At 34.8% G+C, this 24,680-nt stretch overlaps 1 protein-coding gene and 1 long non-coding RNA gene across 3 annotated transcripts in view; both read right to left on the reverse strand.

Annotated features, from left to right (window-relative positions):
- Positions 1 to 983: 983 nt before the first annotated feature.
- LOC123541498 (zinc finger protein 62 homolog) overlaps positions 984 to 24,680 on the reverse strand; it is an 85,328-nt gene continuing 61,631 nt past the window's right edge. Inside the window, exons 13-14 of the mRNA XM_053525791.1 lie at positions 4,445 to 4,452; positions 984 to 1,519 (exon numbers count right to left, since the gene is read on the reverse strand). Of these exons, the coding sequence (XP_053381766.1) occupies positions 1,254 to 1,519; positions 4,445 to 4,452 (274 nt within the window). The 3' untranslated portion in view covers positions 984 to 1,253. The remainder of the gene's footprint in view (positions 1,520 to 4,444; positions 4,453 to 24,680) is intronic.
- On the reverse strand, positions 11,860 to 24,402 carry LOC123536966 (uncharacterized). Of its 2 annotated transcripts, XR_008367766.1 has the most exons (4): positions 24,367 to 24,402; positions 23,768 to 23,881; positions 13,634 to 13,742; positions 11,860 to 12,214 (listed from the first exon to the last, which is right to left on the reverse strand). It is a non-coding gene; the product is annotated as an uncharacterized LOC123536966 (long non-coding RNA). The 2 variants fall into 2 exon arrangements; XR_008367765.1 differs by lacking the exon at positions 24,367 to 24,402 and having other exon boundaries at positions 23,768 to 23,916.

Raw genomic sequence — 24,680 nt, forward strand, 5'->3', positions numbered from 1 at the left:
TTATGATATGGTCATAAATGTGGCCTCTAAAGTGCTAACTAACGTTTCTTTTGCTTTGACCCGGTGACCTAATTTTTCATGAAAATAAATTCATAAATGTGGCCTCTAGAGTGTTAACACGCTTTTCCTTTGATTTGACCAAGTGACCTAGTTTTTCACCCCACCTGACCCAGATCTGAACTTGTCATGACCTAAATCATCAAAATTAACATTCTGACCAAGTTTCATTAAGATATGGTCATAAATGTGACCTCTAGAGTGTTAACTAGCTTTTTCTTTGATTTGACCTGATGACCTAGTTTTTGACTCTACATGATCCAGATTCAAACTGGACCTAAAGATCATCATGATTAACATTCTACCCAAGTTCCATGAAGATACAGTCTTAAATGTGCCCTCTACAGTGTTAACAAGCTTTTCCTTTCATTTGACCTGGTGACCTAGTTTTTTACCCTAGATGACCCAATATCGATCAAGTCCAAGATTTTATTAAGGATAACATTCTGATCAAGTTTCATTAAAATTGGGACAAAACTGTGACCTCTAGAGTGTTAAGAAGTTTTTCCTTTGGTTTGACCTGGTGACCTAGTTTTTGAACCCAGATAACCCAATATCAAACTCGTCCAAGATTTTATTGAGGGTAACATTCTGACTAAGTTTCATTAAGATTGGGCCAAAATTGTGACCTCTAGAGTGTTAACAAGCTTTTCCTTTGATTTGACCTGGTGACCTAGTTTTTGACCCCAGATGATCCAATATCGAACTCGTCCACGATTTTATTGAGGGTAACATCCTGACCCAGTTTCATCAAGACTGGGCCAAAATTGAGACCTCTAGAGTTAACAGTCAAATTGTTTACGACGGACGGACGACGACGGACCCAGAACGATCACAAAAGCTCAAAACAAGCATAACTGTCTAAGTGCAAAAATAAAACTTAGGGAACATGCACAAAAATCTTTCCAGTAAAAATGTGTGTAAAGTTTAATTTTATTTTCACTTTTGGTTACCGAATTAACAGCTTAAAATATTTAACAAATCGGGATGCTGACGCCGACGAATGCGTGAGCACACTAGCTCTATGGACTACATATATGTCAGTTTGTCGAGCTAAGAACTTCTGTATTTAATCTAATCGTATATTATACCACTATGAAAATATTTGAATTTGAATTTGAATTCAGTCGCAAATCATCATGTTCTTAGTGAATGATTTTAACTGATTACAACGTTCTTCAGTGTTTAATTAATCGTTATATCATGTCACTATGATGAATACGTAAATGTTGTTTCAAGTTCCAGTTCTTGGTGAATCCTTTATTGCAATATCTACATTTATAAGGGCGCTCCCCGGTATGAACCATTTGATGTTCCACAAGGTGCGAGAGGTATTTGAATCTTTTCTTACAAAATTCACAAAGGTGTTTTTTATTTAGTACACTTTCTTTGCCATGCTCCGCCGAAATCAATGTCTGGTTATGAGATGGAGAACCTTGTACAGCTTCGTTTCGTCTGATAACTGAAGAATAAAATCAGAAACATTTAAGTGCATATAAAATGGATATTAGTTAAGACTTCATGGCATTCGATATTTATGATTATATTGACAATCTACTCTAAACACTGTTTCAAGTCAGTAGACATAATGATAATATGACATACTACTGTACGGGTTAGTTTGCAACTATAGATTGCAAATCAATACATGTGGCTTGATCCAGAAATAATGTCACTGGAGCCATTTACGGGAGCATGTCAAAGGTAAACGCCACAGGCCACTGACGTTGTTGACGTCAGAAAACTATATCTTTTTTCTCTAAGCTGTGAAAGGCATTAGGACTACAAAGCAAGTTTCAAACTACATTGATATCATAAAAATGTTGTCGTCAAAGAACAAACAAACGTTACTTTAAATCACTATAATTTCATATGATTACACAGGATAGTTTGGTGTTAACATGTGTTTGTCTTTGTTTGATTGTCGCATCTGTTTATGAAATAAACCTTGCTCTGATGAGCAGTGACATGTCCTCTGTCCTCGTTTTTTTTTTTTTTTTTTTTGGTTTTGTTTTTTTAATTTCTGAATAGCCATTTAAAGTAATGACTATTAACCAGAAATCAGAAAGTAATTAGTGTCACACATAAATCATACTGATCACACTGGTCATAGCTTTCGCTGATGCGGTGGTTCCAACGCCGATGCAGTGGAGCATTTGTCGCAGAAGCGGTGGATAAATGTAACCGGGTGAATGTAATCGGTAAGTTTTCTAATGAGTTTTATCTCATTTTTTTTCACCTTTAGCTGGAAACAACAAGTGAGACAGGAGCCCACATATGTACTTTACAAGTCACAAACATTTGTTCAGTGCAAATCCTTGTCATTTTTGTAAACACTTCTGTACAGTTGGATTAGGGACTGCCGTTATCTGTAGGATTTCGATTAAGGTTGAATTATTCTGTATAAAACGAACCCTGATGACTATTTACGTTATAGCGTAGGTATAATACTATCAAACAGCAACTATTTCCTCGTAATCGCCGAATTTTCAATGCAGGAATATTAAATAACCTACCAAAAATGATTCTAACGCAGGGGCGGTGGATACAAACGCAACGCATTACGGTGTGTCAGATTCCGTTAGTGATCATTTCGGACGTTTTACTTACCTAAACTGCACTTTTCCCGGGATTCTGATTTGGGTTTGACCATTGCATCATTTTGACACATGACAGCAGTAAAAACTCATGTTAGCTATAATTTTCAATTCATTTGTACTTCCATTTCTTACTGTTGAAAACTATACCAAGAGTAACGTATACACCATGTTTTTATAATAAATGTGCATGCAAAATTTTGCTGTATATTGTATGTTTATATGAACGCATGTTCCAAATTATAAACAAAATATCAATAGGTTATATCGAATGTTTAACTAATATCTGACCCGAATCATAAAACGGTAGTGTTGAGCTGCTGCGTTTCATGAATTCGAACATACCAGTATTTCAAACTGAAAATAAAGAAGTCAAGATTTCTTGTTTGAATATTAAAAACTATACGAAGAAACAGAATGCCAACATCTTACATATAGAAGCCCATGATACGACTAGTAAAAGACTAGAACTTCAATCACCTCTCAGTTGGTCTCAATCAAATATAAGACATTGATATATGATCTATTTTTGAGATGGTAACAAATTCTTTTCTTTTTTCTTCCGAACTAACACTTACAGTAAATAAATGTTACTAAATCAAAAACGTTAAAATAATATGTCACTATGTAACTAAACAACTGTCTGATTATCTATGCAAGGCGATGACGACATTGCATGCCTAAATAATAGTAATACTTCATTGTATTTAGTTCAAACACTGTTTACTTCCGCCTCCCACGTCAGAATTACGCCATACTCTCGGTCTGATTGACGTATTTTGCCTGCTATGAGTAGCTATGATAATTAAAAGGTTCTCTGAGCTTCGCCTATCAGCAAAAATGTTACAAAAAAAAGTGAACAAATTACAGAAATATTGCGTATTGCAATGATTTATTTCACAATGCCCTTTACACAATCTTTTGACAGCAAAAGTTATTTTCGAACAACTCTCGTTTGGCAGTTATTACTAACTTTCATATTAGTAATTCGGCCTCAGTTTTGGAACAGGGTATGAAAAGTATTTTCTATTATATAATACAAAGTTGTTCGGTGTATTATGCCAGTTTGCAGTAAATACGAACGTTGATAAGAAATTTTAGCGTTTTGGCAATTGTGGTAATAAAAAGGGCCTTTAAGCGAAACGACAAGCAAGTATCCATGGCTGCTCAAAACCTGTGTAAAACCCATGTGCTAGCCAACGCATACAGTCTTTGTCATGCTTACATTACTCAATTCATAAAATAAAATATTCGAGTGTCCTGCTACAATTATATAAGATCAAATCCCTTCTGAGGTTAGTGAATTATACGTAATACCTGTATATAGAAAAAGGCAGACCTTTATAAAAAAATATTTAAATGTTATTTCATTGTAGCAGGCCCTATTTTGTCATACATTTGTAGTACGTAACTTATATCCTGTTATTTATTATCATTTTCATACTTTTATCATATATTAACTTTTGAAACTTGTTTTTGAACCATCGTATATATGTTACCATCGTATGTATGTTACAATCGTATGTTACATATTACGTTCTGCAATGAGCATATTGAATAACTGAATACACATAGCGATCGATTGTCCTTCAGTCTGGTTATTTCTTGTCCTACAGTTTCATCCGTGATGAAAGCATAAACAAGTTAATAAGCTCCCACAGTAATGCATGGATACAAATTTTAAAGTAAAAATCATAAGGTAGCGTGTTTTAGAATAACCATTTCAATTTAGATTATACCCAGTTCAAACTAAGATGATAACGTAATATTCTATCTCACTAAAAACTTACCTGTTACTCTGCACAGCATAATATTTAAATCGTTAACATATTAAACCAGTAAGTACGTTTTGAATTAGACCGGTGTCGCGTGAATATCACACGCGTGGTAATATTACCACGCGTGTGATAATTACGCGGCGGCGTGAGAATCGCACGGTTCCGGGTATAGCCGTGATAATCGCACGGACGGTCTTAGCTTTAGATATATATACCAATATGATACATAAAATTATTCAGGAATGATTTCTGCATCAATGGGTATAAAATAATTGGGTGTTCAGGCGCGTATCAATTTGGGGTTGTGCATCAAAGCCACATACTTTGAAAAAAAATGGGATTTTTTTCATAAATATAATCAAGTCTTTCTTTTTAGAATAGTTTCAATATTTCATCTGAATTGGACTGATATGAATATAAGTAATCCGGGGGCGGACAATGATGGGGAAAACACGTGCGTGCATACTAAAATATAATAATATTTTGGTAAAATTTGTATTTAAGGGAAACAATTATATTCTGTATAAGCGGACTATTTATGTGCGTGGAAACATAAGTATAGCATTGCATGCTCTCCTTTTTTTGAAAGAAATAAAGAAATCTACCTATCTTCGAAATCAATTATAAATATATTTGTGTACTGCAATAAAACGAAATGTTTAATGATGAGCTTTATAGAAACCTGGGGCGGATTATAACTGACGCCTTTTTGATAGAGAAATATGACGTACATCGTATGTTAAAATATACGGGTGTTGTTAGTTTTAGACATATATACAAAAACCACGTACAAGATTATCAAGAATGATATTTAATATTCAGGTGCGTAGCAACTCGGTGTGTGCATAAAAGCAACATAGTTTTAAGAAAAAAGGAAAGTTTTTTTTTCATAAACACAATGATTCAGACCTTTTTAGAGTAGTGTTAAATTGTTATTTTTAAACCGAATGTTATGAACTGATACAATCTTTAATAATCCAGGGGCGGCTAGTAACTGATACGAACTTTAAAAAATCCAGGGGCGGATAGTGAGGAGTATTCTACGATAAATGTCTATGCGGGCGGCGTATATATGATATACCTATATAATGCAAAAATGATTCAGAATGGCTTCTGCATCTATTTTTAAAACTTTATTTTCCGGTGCGTGGCTTGAGGCCATCGCAAGGGGGCACACTAAAATGTAATAACATTTTGATGAAAATATATTTATTTCTATTTTAAGAAAATAATTATTCTGTATTGAGCAATTATCTGCGTGGTAACAGAGCATCCTGTGGAATTAACTTCGAAGTGATTTTTCCGTGTAGTGCATTAAAATCAAATGTTTAACGACGAGTTGATTCATTAAAAGAAACTAGACAGAGGCGTTACTTAGCATTTTGGGGTTCGGCGTGTGGCCGTTAATATTAAATGGACGTTGTTAGTCTAAGTTGGAACAACTGATACGTATTAGACCTTCCTGGTTAAGACATGTATAAAATACGAGTACGATGTATCAATTTTTTTCAAGAATGATTCCAGCATTTAATGGCGTAATTTTTTAAATATTCAGGTGTGAAGAAACTCGGGTGTGAGCACCAGAGCAACATATGTTAAAAAATGGAAAATTAATAAAGCATTTCATATTAAAATTTGTCTTAAAAGGTTTCCGTATATTGTGATAATTACTCGGCGGCGTGAGAATCACACGGTTTCGGGTATAGCCGTGATAATCGCACGGGCGGTATTAGTTTTGCACATATTTACCAAAATGATACATAAAATTATTCAGGAATGATTTCTGCATCAACGGATATAAAATAATTGGGTATTCAGGCGCGTATCAATTCGGAATTGAGCATCAAAGCCACATACCTTGAAAACAAAGGGATTTTTTATGAAAATATTTGCCTTTCTTTTTAAAATAGTTTTAGTTTTATTCAATATATTTTATCTAAATTGGACTGAAATGCTTAACCACGAGCAGATAAATTATAAAATAATCCAGTGCCTGGGCGGGTACTAGGCATTTTTTTGCGGCGTATTTATTTATTTATTTATTTATTTAATATTCATGTGTGTAGCAACTCTATAGTGAGCATGAAAGCAACATATTTTGAAAAAAAAATGGGAAAAGTAATAAAGTAATTCATATTAAAATTTGTCTTAAGGTTTCCGTATCTTGCGATAACTACGTGGCGGCGTGAGAATCACACGGTTTCGGGTATAGCCGTGATAATCGCACGGATGGTCTTAGTTTTAGACATATGTACCAATATGGTTAATAAAATTATTCAGGAATGATTTTGCATAAACGGGTATAAATAATGGGGTATTCAGGCTTGTATCAAATCGGTCGTGTGCATCAAAGCCACATCCTTTGAAAAAACGGCGTGAGAATCACGCGGTTTCGGGTATAGCCGTGATAATCGCACGGGCGGTCTTAGTATTAGACATATATACTTTGAAAACGAGATGCCCAAGGGCAACATGTCGTGCGCGCCGGCTGACAAAAGGACTCGGAGTTGCACACGAAACTCTGTCTCACTAAGACAAACATTTGTGCCAAATAAAACAATTGTGTCAGGTTATTTTATAATCCCACATTCAATGACAAAGTTATTGTCCGGACAAGGTCAGTTATAGCCACAGTTGACCTTTAAACTCCAAGTGTGACCTTAACCTTTGAGATATTGACACAGGTGTTTGCGCGCGATACGCCGTCTCATGGTGATGAAGAATTGTGCCAAATTATTTTAAAATCCCACATTCAATGACAAAGTTATTGTCCGGACAAGGTCAATTATAGCAATATTTGACCATTAAACTCCAAGTGTGACCTTGACCATTAAGATATTGACGCCGGTGTTGCATGTGACACACCATCTCACGATGGTGACAATTGTGCCAGGTCATTTTATAATCCCACATTCAATGACGAAGTCAATAGCCGTATTTGACCTTTAAACTCAGTGTGACCTTGACCGTAAGATGTTGACACGGGTGTTGCACGCGACACGCCGTCTAATGATTGGTGAACAATTGTGATAAGTTATTTTAAAATCCCATAATCAATCAATAACAAACTGATGGTCAGGACAAAGAAATACGGACGGACAACGAACAGCCATTTGGACAACGGGCTCTACAAAAAAACGGCGTGAGAATCACACGGTTTCGGGTATAGCTGTGATAATCGCACGGGCGGTCTTAGCTTTTAGACATATATAAGAATATGATATATAAAATTATTCAGGAATGATTTCTGCATCAACGGTATAAATACTTGGGTATTCAGGCGCGCATCAAATCGGGGGTGTGCATCAAAAGCTACATACTTGAAAAAATGGGATTTTTTCCCATAAAAATAAAGTCTTTCTTTTTAGAATAGTTTCATTATTTTCTATATATTTTATTTAAATTGGACTTATATGACCAATCTCTCTATCAACTTAATGATCCTAGGCTCAAGAGTTTTTGAGTTATCATCCGGAAACCGATTGCATACCGACCGACTGACAAACATCTGCAAAACGATATACCCATCCTTCTCCGAAGGGGGGCATAAAAATGTCAATGTGCATGTCAGAATGAAAACAATCGAGGCTTTCTTTTGATTAATTTTCTAATTTACCAAGGTTCATCGTTCTGATGCTGCAGTATTAAACCACCCGGACTAACGCCTTGATTACTAATAAACAAGGAAATAAAGCTCTATATATTCTGCGATAAACAACGGTTGACGCATGGACTGGTAAGAGACCATTATGACATCAATTATGACGTCAGATTACAGCATGACGTCCGATATATTACCCCTCGGGTAAATGAAGTCTAACATAATATTTATCTAAGTAGGTCAATCAAAAATATGAGCCGTGCCATGAGAAAACCAACATTGTGGGTTTGCGACCAGCATGGATCCGGAACAGCCTGCACATCCGCACATTCTGGTCAGGATCTCTGCTGATCGCTTTTAAAGCCTATTGGAATTGGAGAAACTGTTAGCAAACAGCATGGATCCTGACAAAATTGCGCGGATGCGCGGTCTGGTCCGGACCCATGCTGGTCGCAAACCCACTATGTCCATTTTCTCATGGCGCGGCTCATTAATTTATAGTTATCAGGTATGAAACTCTAAGACTCCTTAAAAATATTTTTCAAGAAGTGTTTAACAAACTGGATGGGCTTAAACTGGATGGGAGTTAAATGGAAAATCGTAAGAAACGATCTTTTATGAAACTTTCAACATTTATTTTATGTTTTATTATTAATAAATCAACAAATTATAGGATCTAAACACCAACTGTTACAATGTATAATAACGTGTCTTTCCTAATAATGCCATAGAAGCACAGATGCAAATTTATTTCAATATTAAAGACTTATACATCATTTAAGGGAAGAAATTCTCAGCAGATTAAGGTTATAGACCTATGTACAGAATTTAAACAAATCAAAGCCACTAACCCACAGATCCTGTGGTGAGAATTTATAAATTTACCTATATTCACTTTTATGTTGCATATTTGAAGTTCTAACAATGTACTTTTCATCCAATTCTGTCCAATACTGCTGTTTTCCATATAAATCAAAAATACTTTAGACGAGAGTGCTACACATAAAATATCATCAGGATAAAAAATTCATTGTAACAGTCCCTTTTGACCTGTGGGTCACATACTAGTCAGGGCCAATCTTCATATCATGTTTGAGGGCCCTAGGCTCAAATGCTGCATTTTTGTACTGGCATGACTATTTCTTACCCTGGAAGACTTACATAACATTTTAAAGCAATCTCATTAGATGCTGCCGAGATATATATTCATTTACATAAAATAAAGGGAGGTTATTTGTCATAAATCCAGTAAAAAGTTATCTACCCTGATTGTCCGAGTCCATCTCATTGCATAAATGACACTTCAAATCAGTATCTTCATTGGTTACTGAGATACACCTATTTTAACAAGAAACGAAGGAATGTAACTTGGCATAAAATCAGTCAATATAATCTACAATAATTGTCTCTGTCCAACTAATGACAATAATGAAATTTCAAATGAGTCCTATATATATGCTTACTGAGATAAATCCATTTTTATAAAAATCAGGGAAGGTAATCATGTATTGGTACATGCATGTAGAAGATACACAGTACAAGTTTCACAATAATATATAAGAGAAGTATTCATATCTATAAACATTCAAGCAAAAGTTATCTAACATGACTATATCTTACCATGGAAGACATAAAAAACCTTTCAAACCAATTTCATTAGAAGCTGCTAAATATATTCATTTACATAAAAAATAAAGGGAGGTACTTTTGTCATAAATTCAGTCAATATGTATCTTCACTGAGTGTCCAAGTCAATGTGATGGCATAACAGTATCTTCATTAGTTACACTGATGTACCCATTTCAATTTGAAATAAAGGGAGGTGATTTGACATAAAATCTGTCCATAGTTATCTACCTGATTGTCTCAGTTAGCATGCTCGACTATTTCGGTGCTGGATAGTGAGCCTGGGCACATCTGAGAACACTGGAGCTGTCACTATTGTGTTTAATGACTCCAACGGCTGATGAAGATATGGCATAATAACTAAGTCTGTTTTAAAAATATTAAGTAATATGAGAGATAAAGATAAAGTGTATCAAAACACTATACAAAGTTCATTTTAAGCAAAACGGGCACAATTCATTAAATTTTAGTGCAAGAGTTATGCATCTTGTGTAATATGATGTGGGTGATGACTGATGATGTTGAACAACTATTTTAAGTTATATTATTGTAACGGTAAGACTTAGTGTTGAAAGATTCAAAGCTATATGTCAAACTGTTTTGTCAAAATGTGGACTTGTACAAAAACTGAACCAATTTCAAAGTCCAAAAGGGACATAATTCATCCAAAATACTCTATAGTGTTATGAACTCTTGCCTATATAGAGAGACTATTATTATAAACAAGTGACAAAAGTTTCAAAGGGCCATAGTTCAGTCAAATCCTTGATGGAGTTATGTACTCTTGCCTAAAACTTGGTATAATGATGATACATTAGGCCACACCAAATTGATAAGTTGTTCATCGGATTTTTTCTGAAAAAATTGAGGCAGCGAGCGAAAAAATAATTTAAATATTTTTTTAGGTTTTTGAGAAAATCAGGAGCGAGCGAAGAGCGAAGAAATATATTTGTCTTCATTTGGCTCTCGACTGACTAATAAAAACTTTGAAATAGAATGTATAGCCCTTTTAAATTAAAAAGTAAGTCCCCAGGAGAAAATCTGACCTGCAGACGCACAACAAAGCGAACTCATTAAAAAAAGGTAATAAGATTGTCATACAGTACACTGTAATCAAATAATGCATGCTTTTGAAAATGCTGTTAGAAAATATGTAATAAACAACAATGCATAACCTTACACCATACTTATCACACAATTGTGACTTGATGTAGCATTCTTAGCTGACTTTACAAAGTTTTTGATACATCAAATATCTATGCGAGTGTTACTAGATCTATTAAAGCTTCTGATTTGAAACTTAGAACAGTTATTTACTGTCAAAGTCTACACCTGGAGAAAATATTTTCTTAAGTCTGAATCTAGACAGAGTTATGCCCCTTTTTAACATAGAATATTTTAAATTAAGTTTTATATAATGACCAGTAGCTCTGTACTTTCAAAGCTTCTGACTATTATGCCCCTTTTACTGGCAAATCTCTGATTCAGAAAAGTCGAGCTTGATGTCTTATGTACAGCTCTTTTTCTAACTTTAAACTTTCATAACATATTAAATTTGTTGAAACAAAGTCTCAATTGAAGTCTGAAATGGAGATTAACGTGCATTAACATTAGTCTATTAAATGATTGGAAAATCTGAAAATCGAAACTGTTCTGAAAACAACTCGTAATGTAAATTCCTTATCCCACCAACTTTCGTATGCAAATGCTGATCATTTGGCAAGGAAAAACAGAAAACAGATAAGTGACATGCATCAATAAGTATTTACCCTTACCAAAATAATGTAGATTGATGTTATCAAATAAATTAGTATGTTTTTCTTCATCCAGTTTTCAATGAAATAAATCGATTTTTTGTAGTTTGTAATTTGGTAAACATTTGAAGAAAATGGCGTAATTGCATAAAGGGGAAACAACTTTAATGCAACTAAATATAAGTGTTATGATTTATTATAGACGATGTGTGCGTAGTATGTATTTATTTTGATTAAAATCCATTTGAGAACAATCTAGGACTGAAATTACAAGCATTTATACACTTTTACGTCCGTAAAAAGAAGCGCACCAAAAAATTTTGGATTGATTTTTTTCAATGGGGCGAGCGCAAGCCAAAAACAAAAAAAAATATTTTTTTGTGTTTCTGAAAATATACGAGCGGCAAATCCGATGAACAACTTTTTAATTTGGTGAGGCCTTACTGTTGTAAGTTTCAATACTGTCAAAAGGTCCTTTTAAAATATGGACTGGTAAGAAAAACTTAAACCTGGTGTAATGCCAGTGTCGATACCATGGTGAGTATGATAGCTCCCCTTATTTTTCAATTAATCTAACTTTAAACTGAAAACCTCCTAGAAACTGTGATTCTAGAAAGTGCACACTTGAAGATAATCTGCTGAATATAATCATCATATATGAAAGTCCTCGCTAAATCAAATTTCACAAATTGAATAACAAATTCATCTTCTTTGACCATGTATAAAGGCCTGGCATATGGTATGAACTCCACTGGACAGCATGATGTGCCAAGAAAGCAACTTCAAAAGCTGATGTCTGACCTAAAATAGATAGAAAAATATTTTATAATGATGTCACTTAATTGCAGTATCAAATGACAAATATATTGCATATAGAAATAGCTAAATTTGGTTTTATCCAAAACATTTTCCTTTTAAATCATTCTTTTTAACAAGTCTGCTTTTTGCTTCATAATATGCTACTTTATATGAAGGTCACACTGACATTCAACATTTTAATGTAGCAAAAAAAACCCAAGAAAAACAAAAAGAGGGCCACGATGGCCCTATATCGCTCACCTGTTATCATTGCACTTAAGGACAAGTCTTCAAGGTCAAAAGATCATAATAAAAAGCAATCAAAAGAATTATGAGAAAATATAGTTGAAATTTTCTTAAAGTAACTTTAAAAAACAAGATTTTAAAACTTTTTGTAGAGGTCCACTAGGCAATGCTACATGTCAAATATCTAAGCTCTAGGCCTTCTGGTTTATTTTTAGAAAATTTTGAAGATTTTTCTATGTACAATCAAGTAACCCCATGGGGCGGGGTCATGATTTGAATAAATTTTGTAAAAGTCTACTAGGCAATGCTACATGGTTTATTTTATATAAATTTTTTGAAGATTTTCCTATGTAAAATCAAGTCACCCCTGGGGCGGAGTCAATTTTGACCCCAGGGGACATGATTTGAACAAATTTTGTAGAGGTCCACTAGGCAATGCTACAAGTGAAATATATAGGCTCTAGGCCTTCTGGTTTATTTTTAGAATTTTTTTGAAGATTTTCCTATGTAAAATCAAGTGACCCCTAGGGTCAGGGTCAATTCTGACCTCCGGGTCATAATTTAAACAACTTTAGTAGAGGTCCACTAGGCAATATTACATGTCAAATATCTAAGCTCTAGGGCTTCTGGTTTTTGAGAAGAAGATTTTTTTAATATTTTCCTATGTCCCATTTGGTTATAAACCTCAAAATGACAAAGGTTGAATTGTTTGGACAAATTCTTAATTATCAGTCTAGTGGCTAGTCTATGAAATCGCTAAATTAGACTGGCATCTGACACTATTACATCAAAGTAAGAAAAATGACAAAGGTTGAATTGTTTGGACAACTTCTTAATTATCAGTCTAGTGGCTAGTCTATAAAATCACTAAATTAGACTGGCATCTGATACTATTACATCAAAGTAAAAAAATGACAAAGGTTGAATTTTTTGGACAAGTTCTTTATTATCAGTCTTGTGGCTAGTCTATGAAATCACTTAATTAGACTGGCATCTGACACTATTACATCAAAGTAAGAAAAATGACAAAGGTTGAATTTTTTGGACAAATTCTTAATTATCAGTGTAGTGGCTAGTCTATGAGATTTGTAACTTATATAGTATAAATTACAAATACTTTTATAAAGAACCATTCACCATGTTCATATATAGATCTGTAAGAATGTCCATCCTTACCTAAATCCTTGAACTGTGGTGACAACCTGTCCAGCTGCAAATATTGGTTTCTTTCTCCATTAAATAAAAGATGGTCATCATGATCAACCATTGACTTTCAAGTACCAATCTGAAATATGCATTTATATGTGTTGATAATATAGGTTTGTTACAGTGGAGGGATCAGCTATAAGAAAATATCCGAATTGCATACAACAATTTTATTTTATGAAAAAAAAAGTCACCACTTGGAATATACTATTTTCTAGTTAATATTAATTTAACTCAATATAAATAAATGGGAAAGTATCAATGGTCATTTTCTTAATTATATAAAGTTTCACCGTAGATAACATTATGTATAATGATAAAAGATAGTTAGCATTAATTTTGTAGTAGCTATATATACATTAAAACTCCAAGGTAAAATGATCTGGAACACATGCTTCATTTAATAAAAATGTATCAGTAATAACATGTGAGCCCTTCTGAAAAAAATGTTAATGTAGAAAATGTAATACTTAGGACTGGTGAATATTAGGTTATGACCTCCCCCCCCCCCCCCCCCCCCCCATGATTTCTGAATGAAAAGGAATAAGCTGAACAATAATGGTAGACAGTTAATGTAAATTTGTCTTAAAATTGGCCCTGCTGTTTCTGACCAGAACATTTTTAAAGTTTCCAATATTACAAATATGGAAAAAGTTACAATTACCCCTGACACCCATGTTTATAACAAAACAAGGCAGTCTGAAAGACAGCTAAATCCCCCGCCACTGCTATGGATAGTGAAAGGGTAAAAGCTTTGATTTTAGCTGTGACCTTGACCTTGAACTGACATGGCTGACTCATGAATTCTGCACAACGTCTTGATGAGGTGATCATTAGACCAAAGTTTCATGAAACTCCTTAAAGGGGTTTAGGAGATACAGAGCTGAAACCTTTGACCTTCAGTTGTGACCTTGACCTTGAGTTGACATGGCTGACTCATGAGTTCTTGATGAGGCGATCATATGACCCTAGTCTGATGAAAATCCTTCAAGGGGTTTAGGAGATACAGAGCTGAAACCTTTGACCTTCAGTTGTGACCTTGACCATGAACTGACATGGCTGACTCATGAATTCTGCACAACGTCTTGATGAGGTGATCATTTGACCAAAGTTTCATGAAAATCCTTCAAGGGGTTTAGGAGATACAGAGCTGAAACCTTTGACCTTCAGTTGTGACCTTGACCTTGAGTTGACATGGCTGACTCATGAGTTCTTGATGAGGTGATCATTTGACCCAAGTTTGATGAAAATCCTTCAAGGGGTTAAGGAGATACACAGAGTGGACACCAAATGGAAGGCTCAAACCTTCGACCCTTAGTTGTGACCTTGACCTTGAGCTGGCATGGTTGACTCAAAATTTCTGCACATCGTTCTGATGAGGTAATCATTTGACCCAAGTTTTATAAAATTCCTTCAAGGGGTTTAGGAGATATAGAGCGGACACGAAATGGAAGGCTCAAACCTTTGACCTTCAGTTGTGACCTTGACCTTGAGCCAACAAGGCTGACTTATAAGTTCTGCATATTGCCTTGATGAGGTGATCGTTTGACCCAAGTTTGATGAAAATCCTTCAAGGGGTTTAGGAGATATAGAGCGGACACAAAATGGAAGGTTCAAACCTTTGACCCTAAGTTGTGACCTTGACCTTGAGCCGGCATGACTGACTCATGGGTTCTGCACATCATCTTGATGAGGTGATCATTTGACCTAAGTTTTATAAAATTCCTTCAAGGGATTTAAGAGATATAGAGCGGACACAAAATGGAAGGCTCAAACATTTGACCTTGAGTTGTGACCTTGACCTTGAGCCGGCATGGCTGACTCATGGGTTCTGCACATCGTCTTGATGAGGTGATCATTTGACCCAAGTTTTATAAAATTCCTTCAAGGGGTTTAGGAGATATAGAGCGGACACAAAATGGCAGGCTCAAACCTTTGACCTTGAGTTGTGACCTTGACCTTGAACCGACAAGGCTGACTCATGGGTTCTGCACATCGTCTTGATGAGGTGATCATTTGACCCAAGTTTCATGAAAATCCTTCAAGGGGTTTAGGAGAAATGGACCGGACACGATTTTGTTACGGACGGAAGGACGGACGGAAGGACGGAAGGACGGACGGACGGAAGGACGGACGCAGACCATTCCTATAATCCCTCCGCCACGGCGGGGGATTAAAAATAATTTGTAGTCTTTAAAGAAGGTCACAAAAGGCCCATTTGTGTTAAATTATTTCAACACATGTATACAGAATAAGAAAGAAGACAGGGAACTTGAATAAGTAAGAAGAGAGGGAATTTGCCTATTAACACAGACCATTCTGCTTTTTAATTTCAAAATACCACCAAATAGTTTTGCAAGGAGTTTTGCATATCTTTCTAAAATGTGTTTATTTTATAAATCTATTTTTTAATTTAGTATAGTTACTTAGACATGCACATGTGCAGAATAATAAAATGAGGGTTCCAAGAGACAAAATAGAAAGAAATTCATCATGTTCATCATATTTTCCAATTTGCAATCACAATTCAATAACATTTCAGTTACAGAATTAAGTATAATTACACTTGCTATCAGAAGTCTAAAAGTGAAGAGACTTAAACTGCATAAAAAAGTTTTATTAGTGTTTAAGAGATTTGAACCTGTTTGAAGATAACCATAGACTTAAAGTTACTTTTACATATTTTGTTATCTTAAAAGAATAATGATGCACAAATTGTTATTAAGATATATAGTAGCATGGTATAGTTCAATCTTTCACCTTCATTTTGGTGTGAGGGGGCACTGTGAGTGTGGCCAAGTAGTTAAGGTCTCTGGCTTCAAATCACTTGCCCCTCATCAATGTGGGTTTGAGTCGCACTAGAGGCGTAATTTACAGATTTTTCAATATATATGTTTACATTATATTATGTACAAAACTTGCTGTAATGAGATTTTTCCTCTGGGTTTAATGAATTGTTATTAAAAGACAAAGAAAATCTCCTATATAAGTGACCCCTCCCCCCACCCCTCAAATACCAGACTTTTTAATCCCCAATATACAAGATCCTGTCTGGTCCAGTCTGATTAGGGTCCATAAAACCCCTGTAGACTTGACATGTAGCCTAATTATTGTCAGAGAATCATAAATTTTATTGCCTACAGATAAATTGGTTATTTCCTGTGTTTTGCATTGCTGTTTTTTTTTCTTTTTTCTTTTCAGAATGTACACAAAATTATTTTAACTGATAATATACTAATATTGATTGCTCAGTCATGTTGAGTAATGTCCTGGCCAGTTAAATTATAACTCTTATAGGAAAGCAATTCTCTGACACTCCTTAACAATAAAATAATTATTTAAGAGAAATTACAAGTTTGTTTATTCAATGATTATGATCTTTTTATCAAAAGTAAGCAAATAAAACCAGCTACAAGAGCTGTCTCCATAGGATGACATATGCCCCCGATGGCACTTTGAATGAGTAGTTGTGGCCGATGTTAGAGTTTAGGACCTTTGACCTACGGAGCTGGGTCTTGCGCGCGACACGTGGTCTTACTGTGTCACACATTCATGCGTAGTTATTTTAAAATCCATGCATGAATGACAAAGATATGGACTGGACACGCCCATCAATGCACTATCATGAAAAATGACCTTTAAAGTCTAAGTGTGACCTTGACCTTTGAGCTACGGACCTGGGTCTTGCGCGCCACACGTCGTCTTACTGTGGTACACATTCATGCTAAGTTATTTGAAAATCCATCCATCGATGACAAAGATATGGACCGGACACGCCCATCAATGCACTATGCTTTAATATCTAAGTGTGACCTTGACCTTTGAGCTACGGACCTGGGTCTTGCGCGCGACACGTTGTCTTACTGTGGTACACATTCGTGCCAAGGTATTTGAAAATCCATCCATCGATGACAAAGATATGGACCGGACACGCCCATCAATGCACTATCCTTTAATGTCTAAGTGTGACCTTGACCTTTGAGCTACGGACCTGGGTCTTGCGCGCGACACGTCGTCTTACTGTGGTACACATTCATGCTAAGTTATTTGAAAATCCATCCATCGATGACAAAGATATGGACCGGACACGCCCATCAATGCACTATCCTTTAATGTCTAAGTGTGACCTTGACCTTTGAGCTACGGACCTGGGTCTTGCGCGCGACACGTCGTCTTACTGTGGTACACATTCATGCCAAGGTATTTGAAAATCCATCCATCGATGACAAAGATATGGACCGGACACGCCCATCAATGCACTATCCTTTAATGTCTAAGTGTGACCTTGACCTTTGAGCTACGGACCTGGGTCTTGCGCGCGACACGTCGTCTTACTGTGGTACACATTCATGCCAAGTTATTTGAAAATCCATCCATCGATGACAAAGATATGGACCGAACACGAAAATTGCGGACAGACTGACAGACCGACAGACTGACAGACGGACAGACGGTTCAAAAACTATATGCCTCCCTTCGGGGGCATAAAAAATGATAATTGCTGAATTTTATTAGAAATTAAAGAAGCGTTCAGTTGCATTCATTTTTAATAGATAAAAAGGGATATGGACAGAAGGATTTTATATATTAAAAATGCATAATTCCCCTAGTGTTGTCTAAATAACGTTTCTTTTATGTATAATAAAATCCAGCAGTAAAGATATATCATTGTTCAAAATACACATAATTTATTATTTCTAAAAGCTAAGTGCCTGAATGCATTTTTTACATTTTTGATAAAAAAAACAAAAAACAGCAATGATGAGATGTATATCAAAAATATGATAAAAACACAGTTTTATCCTATCACTTTGTGTATTTAGCCCTAATTCAATCAAGCTTTCTAACCTCCTTATAAAGGTGAGAACTGATTTGCTATAAAGGTGAGAAATATCACCTGCAATTTATTTACTGCACAGTAGCTATACAGTAGCTTATTATGATAAACAGAAGCAAGTCTATCAATGGTCCAGACTACCCTGTTGAGCTGTAGTCCATGAACTGATGAGCGTTCATGAACTGTTCACGAACTGTTCATGAACATTCCTGAACCATTCGTGAACAATGCGATGAATGTTCCTCAAGAAGTTTGTGAACTGTTCACGAACCAAAAGTTCATGAATTGTTCATGAAACTATTCCTGAAAAAGTTCACCAACTGTCTGTGAACCTAAAGTTCAAGAATTATTCATGAACTGGTTCTTCAAAAATTTCACCTTTGGTGCATGATTTTAAGTTCACGAATTATAAGTTCAGTAATCAAACAAGTGACTTCATTCAGAACTCCAGTGCAGTATTTGATTTTATTTCAATTATGCTGATGGTTCATGAACCTGAAGTTCATACACTGTTCATGAACTTCAAATTAATGAATTGATCAATCAAGTCTGAAATTCATAAAATTCATAAAACAGGATCCGTTTACTTGTAAAAGCTTCTAGTATTTACAGCTGAAGGCTAATATCAGAGTTACTGATAACATACATATGACTAGGAATGTTACTACATGTATTTTGTATTTTATGTTGTCTGCAATTTGTACAAAATTTTGATTAAACATTGGGGACAGCTAACAGAAGTTTCATCATTATTTGGCAATTTAGAAAATGTCACTGGCAAAGAATAATGGTGTACACTGATACATGGTTGGTGAATTTATTGATGTCTTTCATTTCATACCAGAAATCCTTGAAATATTCATGAACTTGTTTAAGAATGAATCAAGAATTTTTCATGAATGTCAATATACCTATAGAATTCAAGAAAAATTCTTGAAAAAAAAATGATGAACATTTTATGAGCAGTTTAAGAATATTAAATTCTTAAAACATTCTTGATGTGTTCTTAAGAAAAAGTCATCTAAGATTCAATAAAAGTACTAAAAATTCAAAACCTTTTTCTAGTTCAGTACCAGTTCTTGAACCCAATAAGGAGTTTCTGAACTGTTCACTCATTAAACATAAAACTTAGGTTTTCCTTTTACAATAAATAAATAAGTTCATGAACTGTTCATGAATGTTCATGAACATTAAATTTATGTCACATGATCAGTTTCCATTATTTTGTTGCATGCTGGGGAATTTTTTGCACATGTGATTCAGCAATTTTTTAGAAGTTTGTGCAGCAAATGAGAAGGAAATATTTATTATACTACAGTAAGGAATGGTTTAAAAGGAACATGAGTATACTGAATATCAAATAAGTAATTATGGTGTTGTCATAAATTGTTCATTTTAAAAATATAAAATCTTTTTAAAATGTCACATGTTTTCACGACCCTGAAACAAAGCTAGTATCTAATCTGAATGTCAGTCTTGAGATTAAAGTAAATTAGACCATCTAGCAACTGAATTTCGGATAAAATTTCACTTGGGATTTTGTTGTTTTTTCCGCTTTTTTATATTTTGGAATTTAAAGACCTTTTTCAGTGTCATATGAGGGCGTAATAATTTTCAAATGCAAAATGGACACAATCGGATGTCCATGGGATTTAATCACAGGCTTAAACACTGCAAAGTGTTCTCAAGTCACTGACCTGAGAAAGCCTGCTTTTCTCAGACAGGCTTTATCAGGCAGTTGCTATAGTAACGTCACTATTGTCAAAATCACTGTTTCTAATTCAGCTGGGTTCATCAACTTTCCATTTATCTTGTTACTTTCAGTTCATGAACCCCTGGTTCATGAACTATGGTTCATCAACTTGATGAATAGTTGATGCCGCAAAAAGTCCCATTTGTAGTTGATGAACTGTTCATGAAAAGTTCACGAATAGTTCATTAATTATTCATGAACTGTTCATCAAGTTCGCGAATTTCAGGTTCATCAAATTCATGAACCTATCAATTCATGAACTTTGATGAACACATCCAGTTCATGAATTTGATGAATCAGTCCAGTTCATGAACTTGACGAACCACGCCCAGTTCATGAATTTTTGATGCCGTAAAAAGTCCCATTTGTAGTTCACGAACTTTCGTGAACTATTCGTGAACTGTTCATGAACAAAGTTCACGAATAGTTCAAGGATTATTCATGAACTGTTCATGAATTTCTCAACAGGGTAGTGTATTGGCCCTTACCTCCAATACCAGACCTTATCATCCCCATAGGCCACATACCAGGCACACCAGAATCAGTGTCTTTAATTATTATTTACTGTAACAGTGAAACAGAATTAAGTTAGCTCTGTGTATTTAACTGTTCTTGAAAAGGGGTTGCTAAAAAGCTCTACCAAGATTATGTTAACTGTTTCACAAAGTAAAGGTAAATAAAAATTGCCTTTACCTATTCCAACTTAGTCAAAATAACTGGATGTTCAGATTGTTCTATATTTGGGTGGTTTTCAAAATAATGAAGAAAAAGTGGGACATAGAGTTGAAAACCTATTTCTTATGGTGGTCACCTATTTTATGTGATAGCAAATACTTCAAATTTCAAGGAAATAACTTTGGGAAAGTGTTGAGAAAAACCAAAGAGCTATAAAAATAAATGTATACTTCTTTGGAAAAACCTATCAGAAAATAGTTCAGCCTTTAATTTGAAAGTTCAGTGAATTTCAATTGCAGTATGATGGGTGATAAATGTTGCAGTGTTTTATGATAAGGAAATATATTAACAGTTATATTTTCAACATATATGATAAGTAATAGGTGTAATGTGTATGGTTTGAAACTTATTCAATCAAATGTTTGTGGAGATTGATTAAAATCAGCCTTTCTGCACAAATCTGACATGAAAATAAAACTTTGCCTAGAAAATTTGTTGCTTAATGAAAATAAATTAACATATTATTATAAAACATATTTTTTCCTCAAATTTTGAATGCTCAAAACATGCCAAATTTCAAGAATGTCCAGTAATCTTAATTTCTACGATTTTCAACTCAAAATTGAGTTATATTGCAGATGCACTGGGGACACATACTGAAAATCAGTATAATATTCATTCATTATTAGTTTACTGTTCATAATTTTTTTTTCACAAGAAACACAATGCTTATTCAACAGCATGTGTTCCTTTAACTGAAAAATAAGTGACTTTAAACATAACCAACACATTGAAATCATTTATTCTACATGCATTGCCTACTGAGAGTAGAAAATGACAAAATGCCATGCATGGTAAAATGTGACAGTAAAATTCGTACATACTTTATTATGTTACTAAGAAGATGCACAGGAGACAAACTGCAGCAAAATATATATTCATAGAATATGTTCATAGTCAGTAAATTTTTTTTCAACTACACAGTATTCACTTGTGAACATTTACATAATGTGGGTAAAAAAATTGATGTTTCCACTTCCTAACTTGAAAACTGGTTACTTCTGAAAAAATGCAAACAATGAATTCTAAATTGTCCAGAGTTTCTTATATAATGGTAAATTAAATGAATGTCAAAAAAGGTGCACAGGGGACATCACTTTTGGCTTTGTGAATGTTGAACAGTCCTTAATATGTCAAGTTAAAAAGCTGCTTTTTTATCAACTGTAACTCCCTTTCAAGGAAAATGAGCCGTGCCATGAGAAAACCAACATAGTGGGTTTGTGACCAGCATGGATCCAGACCAGCCTGCGCTTCCACGCAGTCTGATCAAGAACCATGCTGTTCACTTTTAAAGCCTATTGGAATTAGAGAAACTGTTAGCGAACAGCATGGATCCTGACCAGACTGTGCAGATGCACAAGCTGGTCTGGATCCATGCTGGTCGCAAACCAACTATGTTGGTTTTCTCATGGCACGGCACAAATAAAGTATAATCTAATTTTATTTTTAAAGAAATAAAAGAAATCTGACACTTAACAACTAAAAAGTTGCAAAGGGGACATTTTTGGGTGTATAGACATCCATCAAATGTCTGAGAAAGTTGATCTGTTAAACAAAAAAACATATTCTGTCTTCACAGCTGAAAGGATAAAGATCTTAGAAAAACCTTAGGACTTTAGAAAACTAATGGGGTTTTGAAATTGTAGTGTTGTACATTAAAATTTTGTACTTTTTCACTATATTTTTGTGAAGAGGGTTCCATCACAAGATGTGAAATATTGGTGAGAGTAAGATGTTGGTAATGAAAAAAGAGTATTTTGCTTTAAATGTACAAAGTTTAAGCTTACTGGAACCACTCTTGAGTCTGCTTCTTGGAATAACCAGTACTAGTGTCATATGAGAAATCCTGACCCCACTGGGGCTTGAACCCATGACCCCTGGATTGAGCTGAGCCAACAACTTACATACTACATAATTTAACATAAACTAATGAGGAACTCGTGCGGACGCATTGGTTGATAGGGCTATTATGCTGTCCTACAGAGGTGAAGGCCCCAGGTTCGATTCCTGGCAACTCCCATTGCGATGTGACCTTGGGTAAGGCACTTTATCACGATTGCCTCAGTAGGCCCAGTTGTAAATGTTATATACTCGCAAATTGCTGGGGGTAAGGTATAATTGGTTTTAACTGTTCTTAAAAAAGGGTCGTTCAAAAGCTCTACAGAGCTTATGTTCATTGTTTCACAAAGCGACGTTAGATAAAATTTACCTTTAACCGAATCCCCTTTTGATAAATATATGCTTTTTAAATTAATTTCAAAATTGTGACACAATCGGCATTTAAACCTATAGAATTTAAAGGGTCAGCAGCGATGAAAATTTGATCTGAAACTGCTTCCAATATTTTGGTCTTTCGAGTGTTTAACACAAGTGGGGACATTGCCCATACAGTATATCATATAAAAATATCTCAGTATCTCCTCTGTTCCATATGATATGGATCCTGTTTTAAATTTTTGGATTACATTCCAACTGAACATCTAATTACGGATCACTTTTTTCGAATTTCAGTTGTAGAAAACAGCTAATAAATCACAATTACAGCTGCTTTGTAGACCTAGATCTAAAGTTATTTATGTCACTCTGGCCAGGCTTTGGCTGAAGAACTTAAGAAGTCTTAAGAGCATCCGCACACTAGGTGATTATTTTAAACTGGTTGTTTGTAATCTACTAGATCCATATTGTATGTGAAAACAGATAAATAAGATAAACAAGTGACTGTCAATCAGAAAGATCTAGAATCTACAACATTTTATTTCAAAAGTGCAGATCTACTTACTTTCGATTTCGCAAGCTCCGCCATCTTGTCTCTTCAGGCGGCGAATGATGAAATTAAAACGTGCGAATCACGCTTTTCTCCAAAGGTGTAATTACACCGATAACAGATATTTGCCTATGGGTATGTCAAGCAAGTTATTAGAGTCTTAAATTAACAAGATGTTTTACTGAAGAATAATAGGACAGTTTTGAAATAAGCAACTCATTTTTTGCACAACGCGGCCATGTTTTTCGTAGCGTTTTAGACAAAAAGGTCATTTTCAGAGCGTGTAAATCTTATTATTTTGAGTAGCTATTCACAAACAACAGTCCCATGCACAATATTTAACACCTCTAGCAAGTTTTAAGACAATCTGATTCGTGAAAAAGATAAGTTACTGTGTTCTGCAAGTTTTTTCTGAAGCACCATAAAAGCCGGTAAAATACGTCAAAATGGGCATATTCAAATCAATATATTTAAATTTCAGGAATATAAAATCAAAATTAAATTATGTAAGTTACAAAAGCTATCTTTGAGAATTTAATATGCAAAATTTTGCAAATATTGGACAAAGAATAAGCATTTGGGCAGGTTTTGAAAAACATATATAAACCGTGGACCTGGTCACGACCGTGTGATAATCACGCTACACCGGTCATACAGCATAAACGATGAGTAAGTTGTCGCGTAAGAACATATACTATTTCTAAACGTTGGACTGGTATGGCTATCTGGTGTCAGAGTGATGTAATAGTCACAACAAAGTCAAATCCCGGGAAAAGTGCAGTTTAATTAAGTTTCAAACCCCAGAACTGATATTAAAGGAATCGGACACAGCGTAATGCGTTGCAATTACATCCACCGCCCACTGCGTTTGAATATTTTTTGGTCGATTATATTATGTACCTGCATTTAATGTTCCCCGATCACAAGG

Source organism: Mercenaria mercenaria, chromosome 16 (genome assembly GCF_021730395.1).
Source record: "Mercenaria mercenaria strain notata chromosome 16, MADL_Memer_1, whole genome shotgun sequence".
Classification (NCBI taxonomy): Eukaryota; Metazoa; Mollusca; class Bivalvia; order Venerida; family Veneridae; genus Mercenaria; species Mercenaria mercenaria.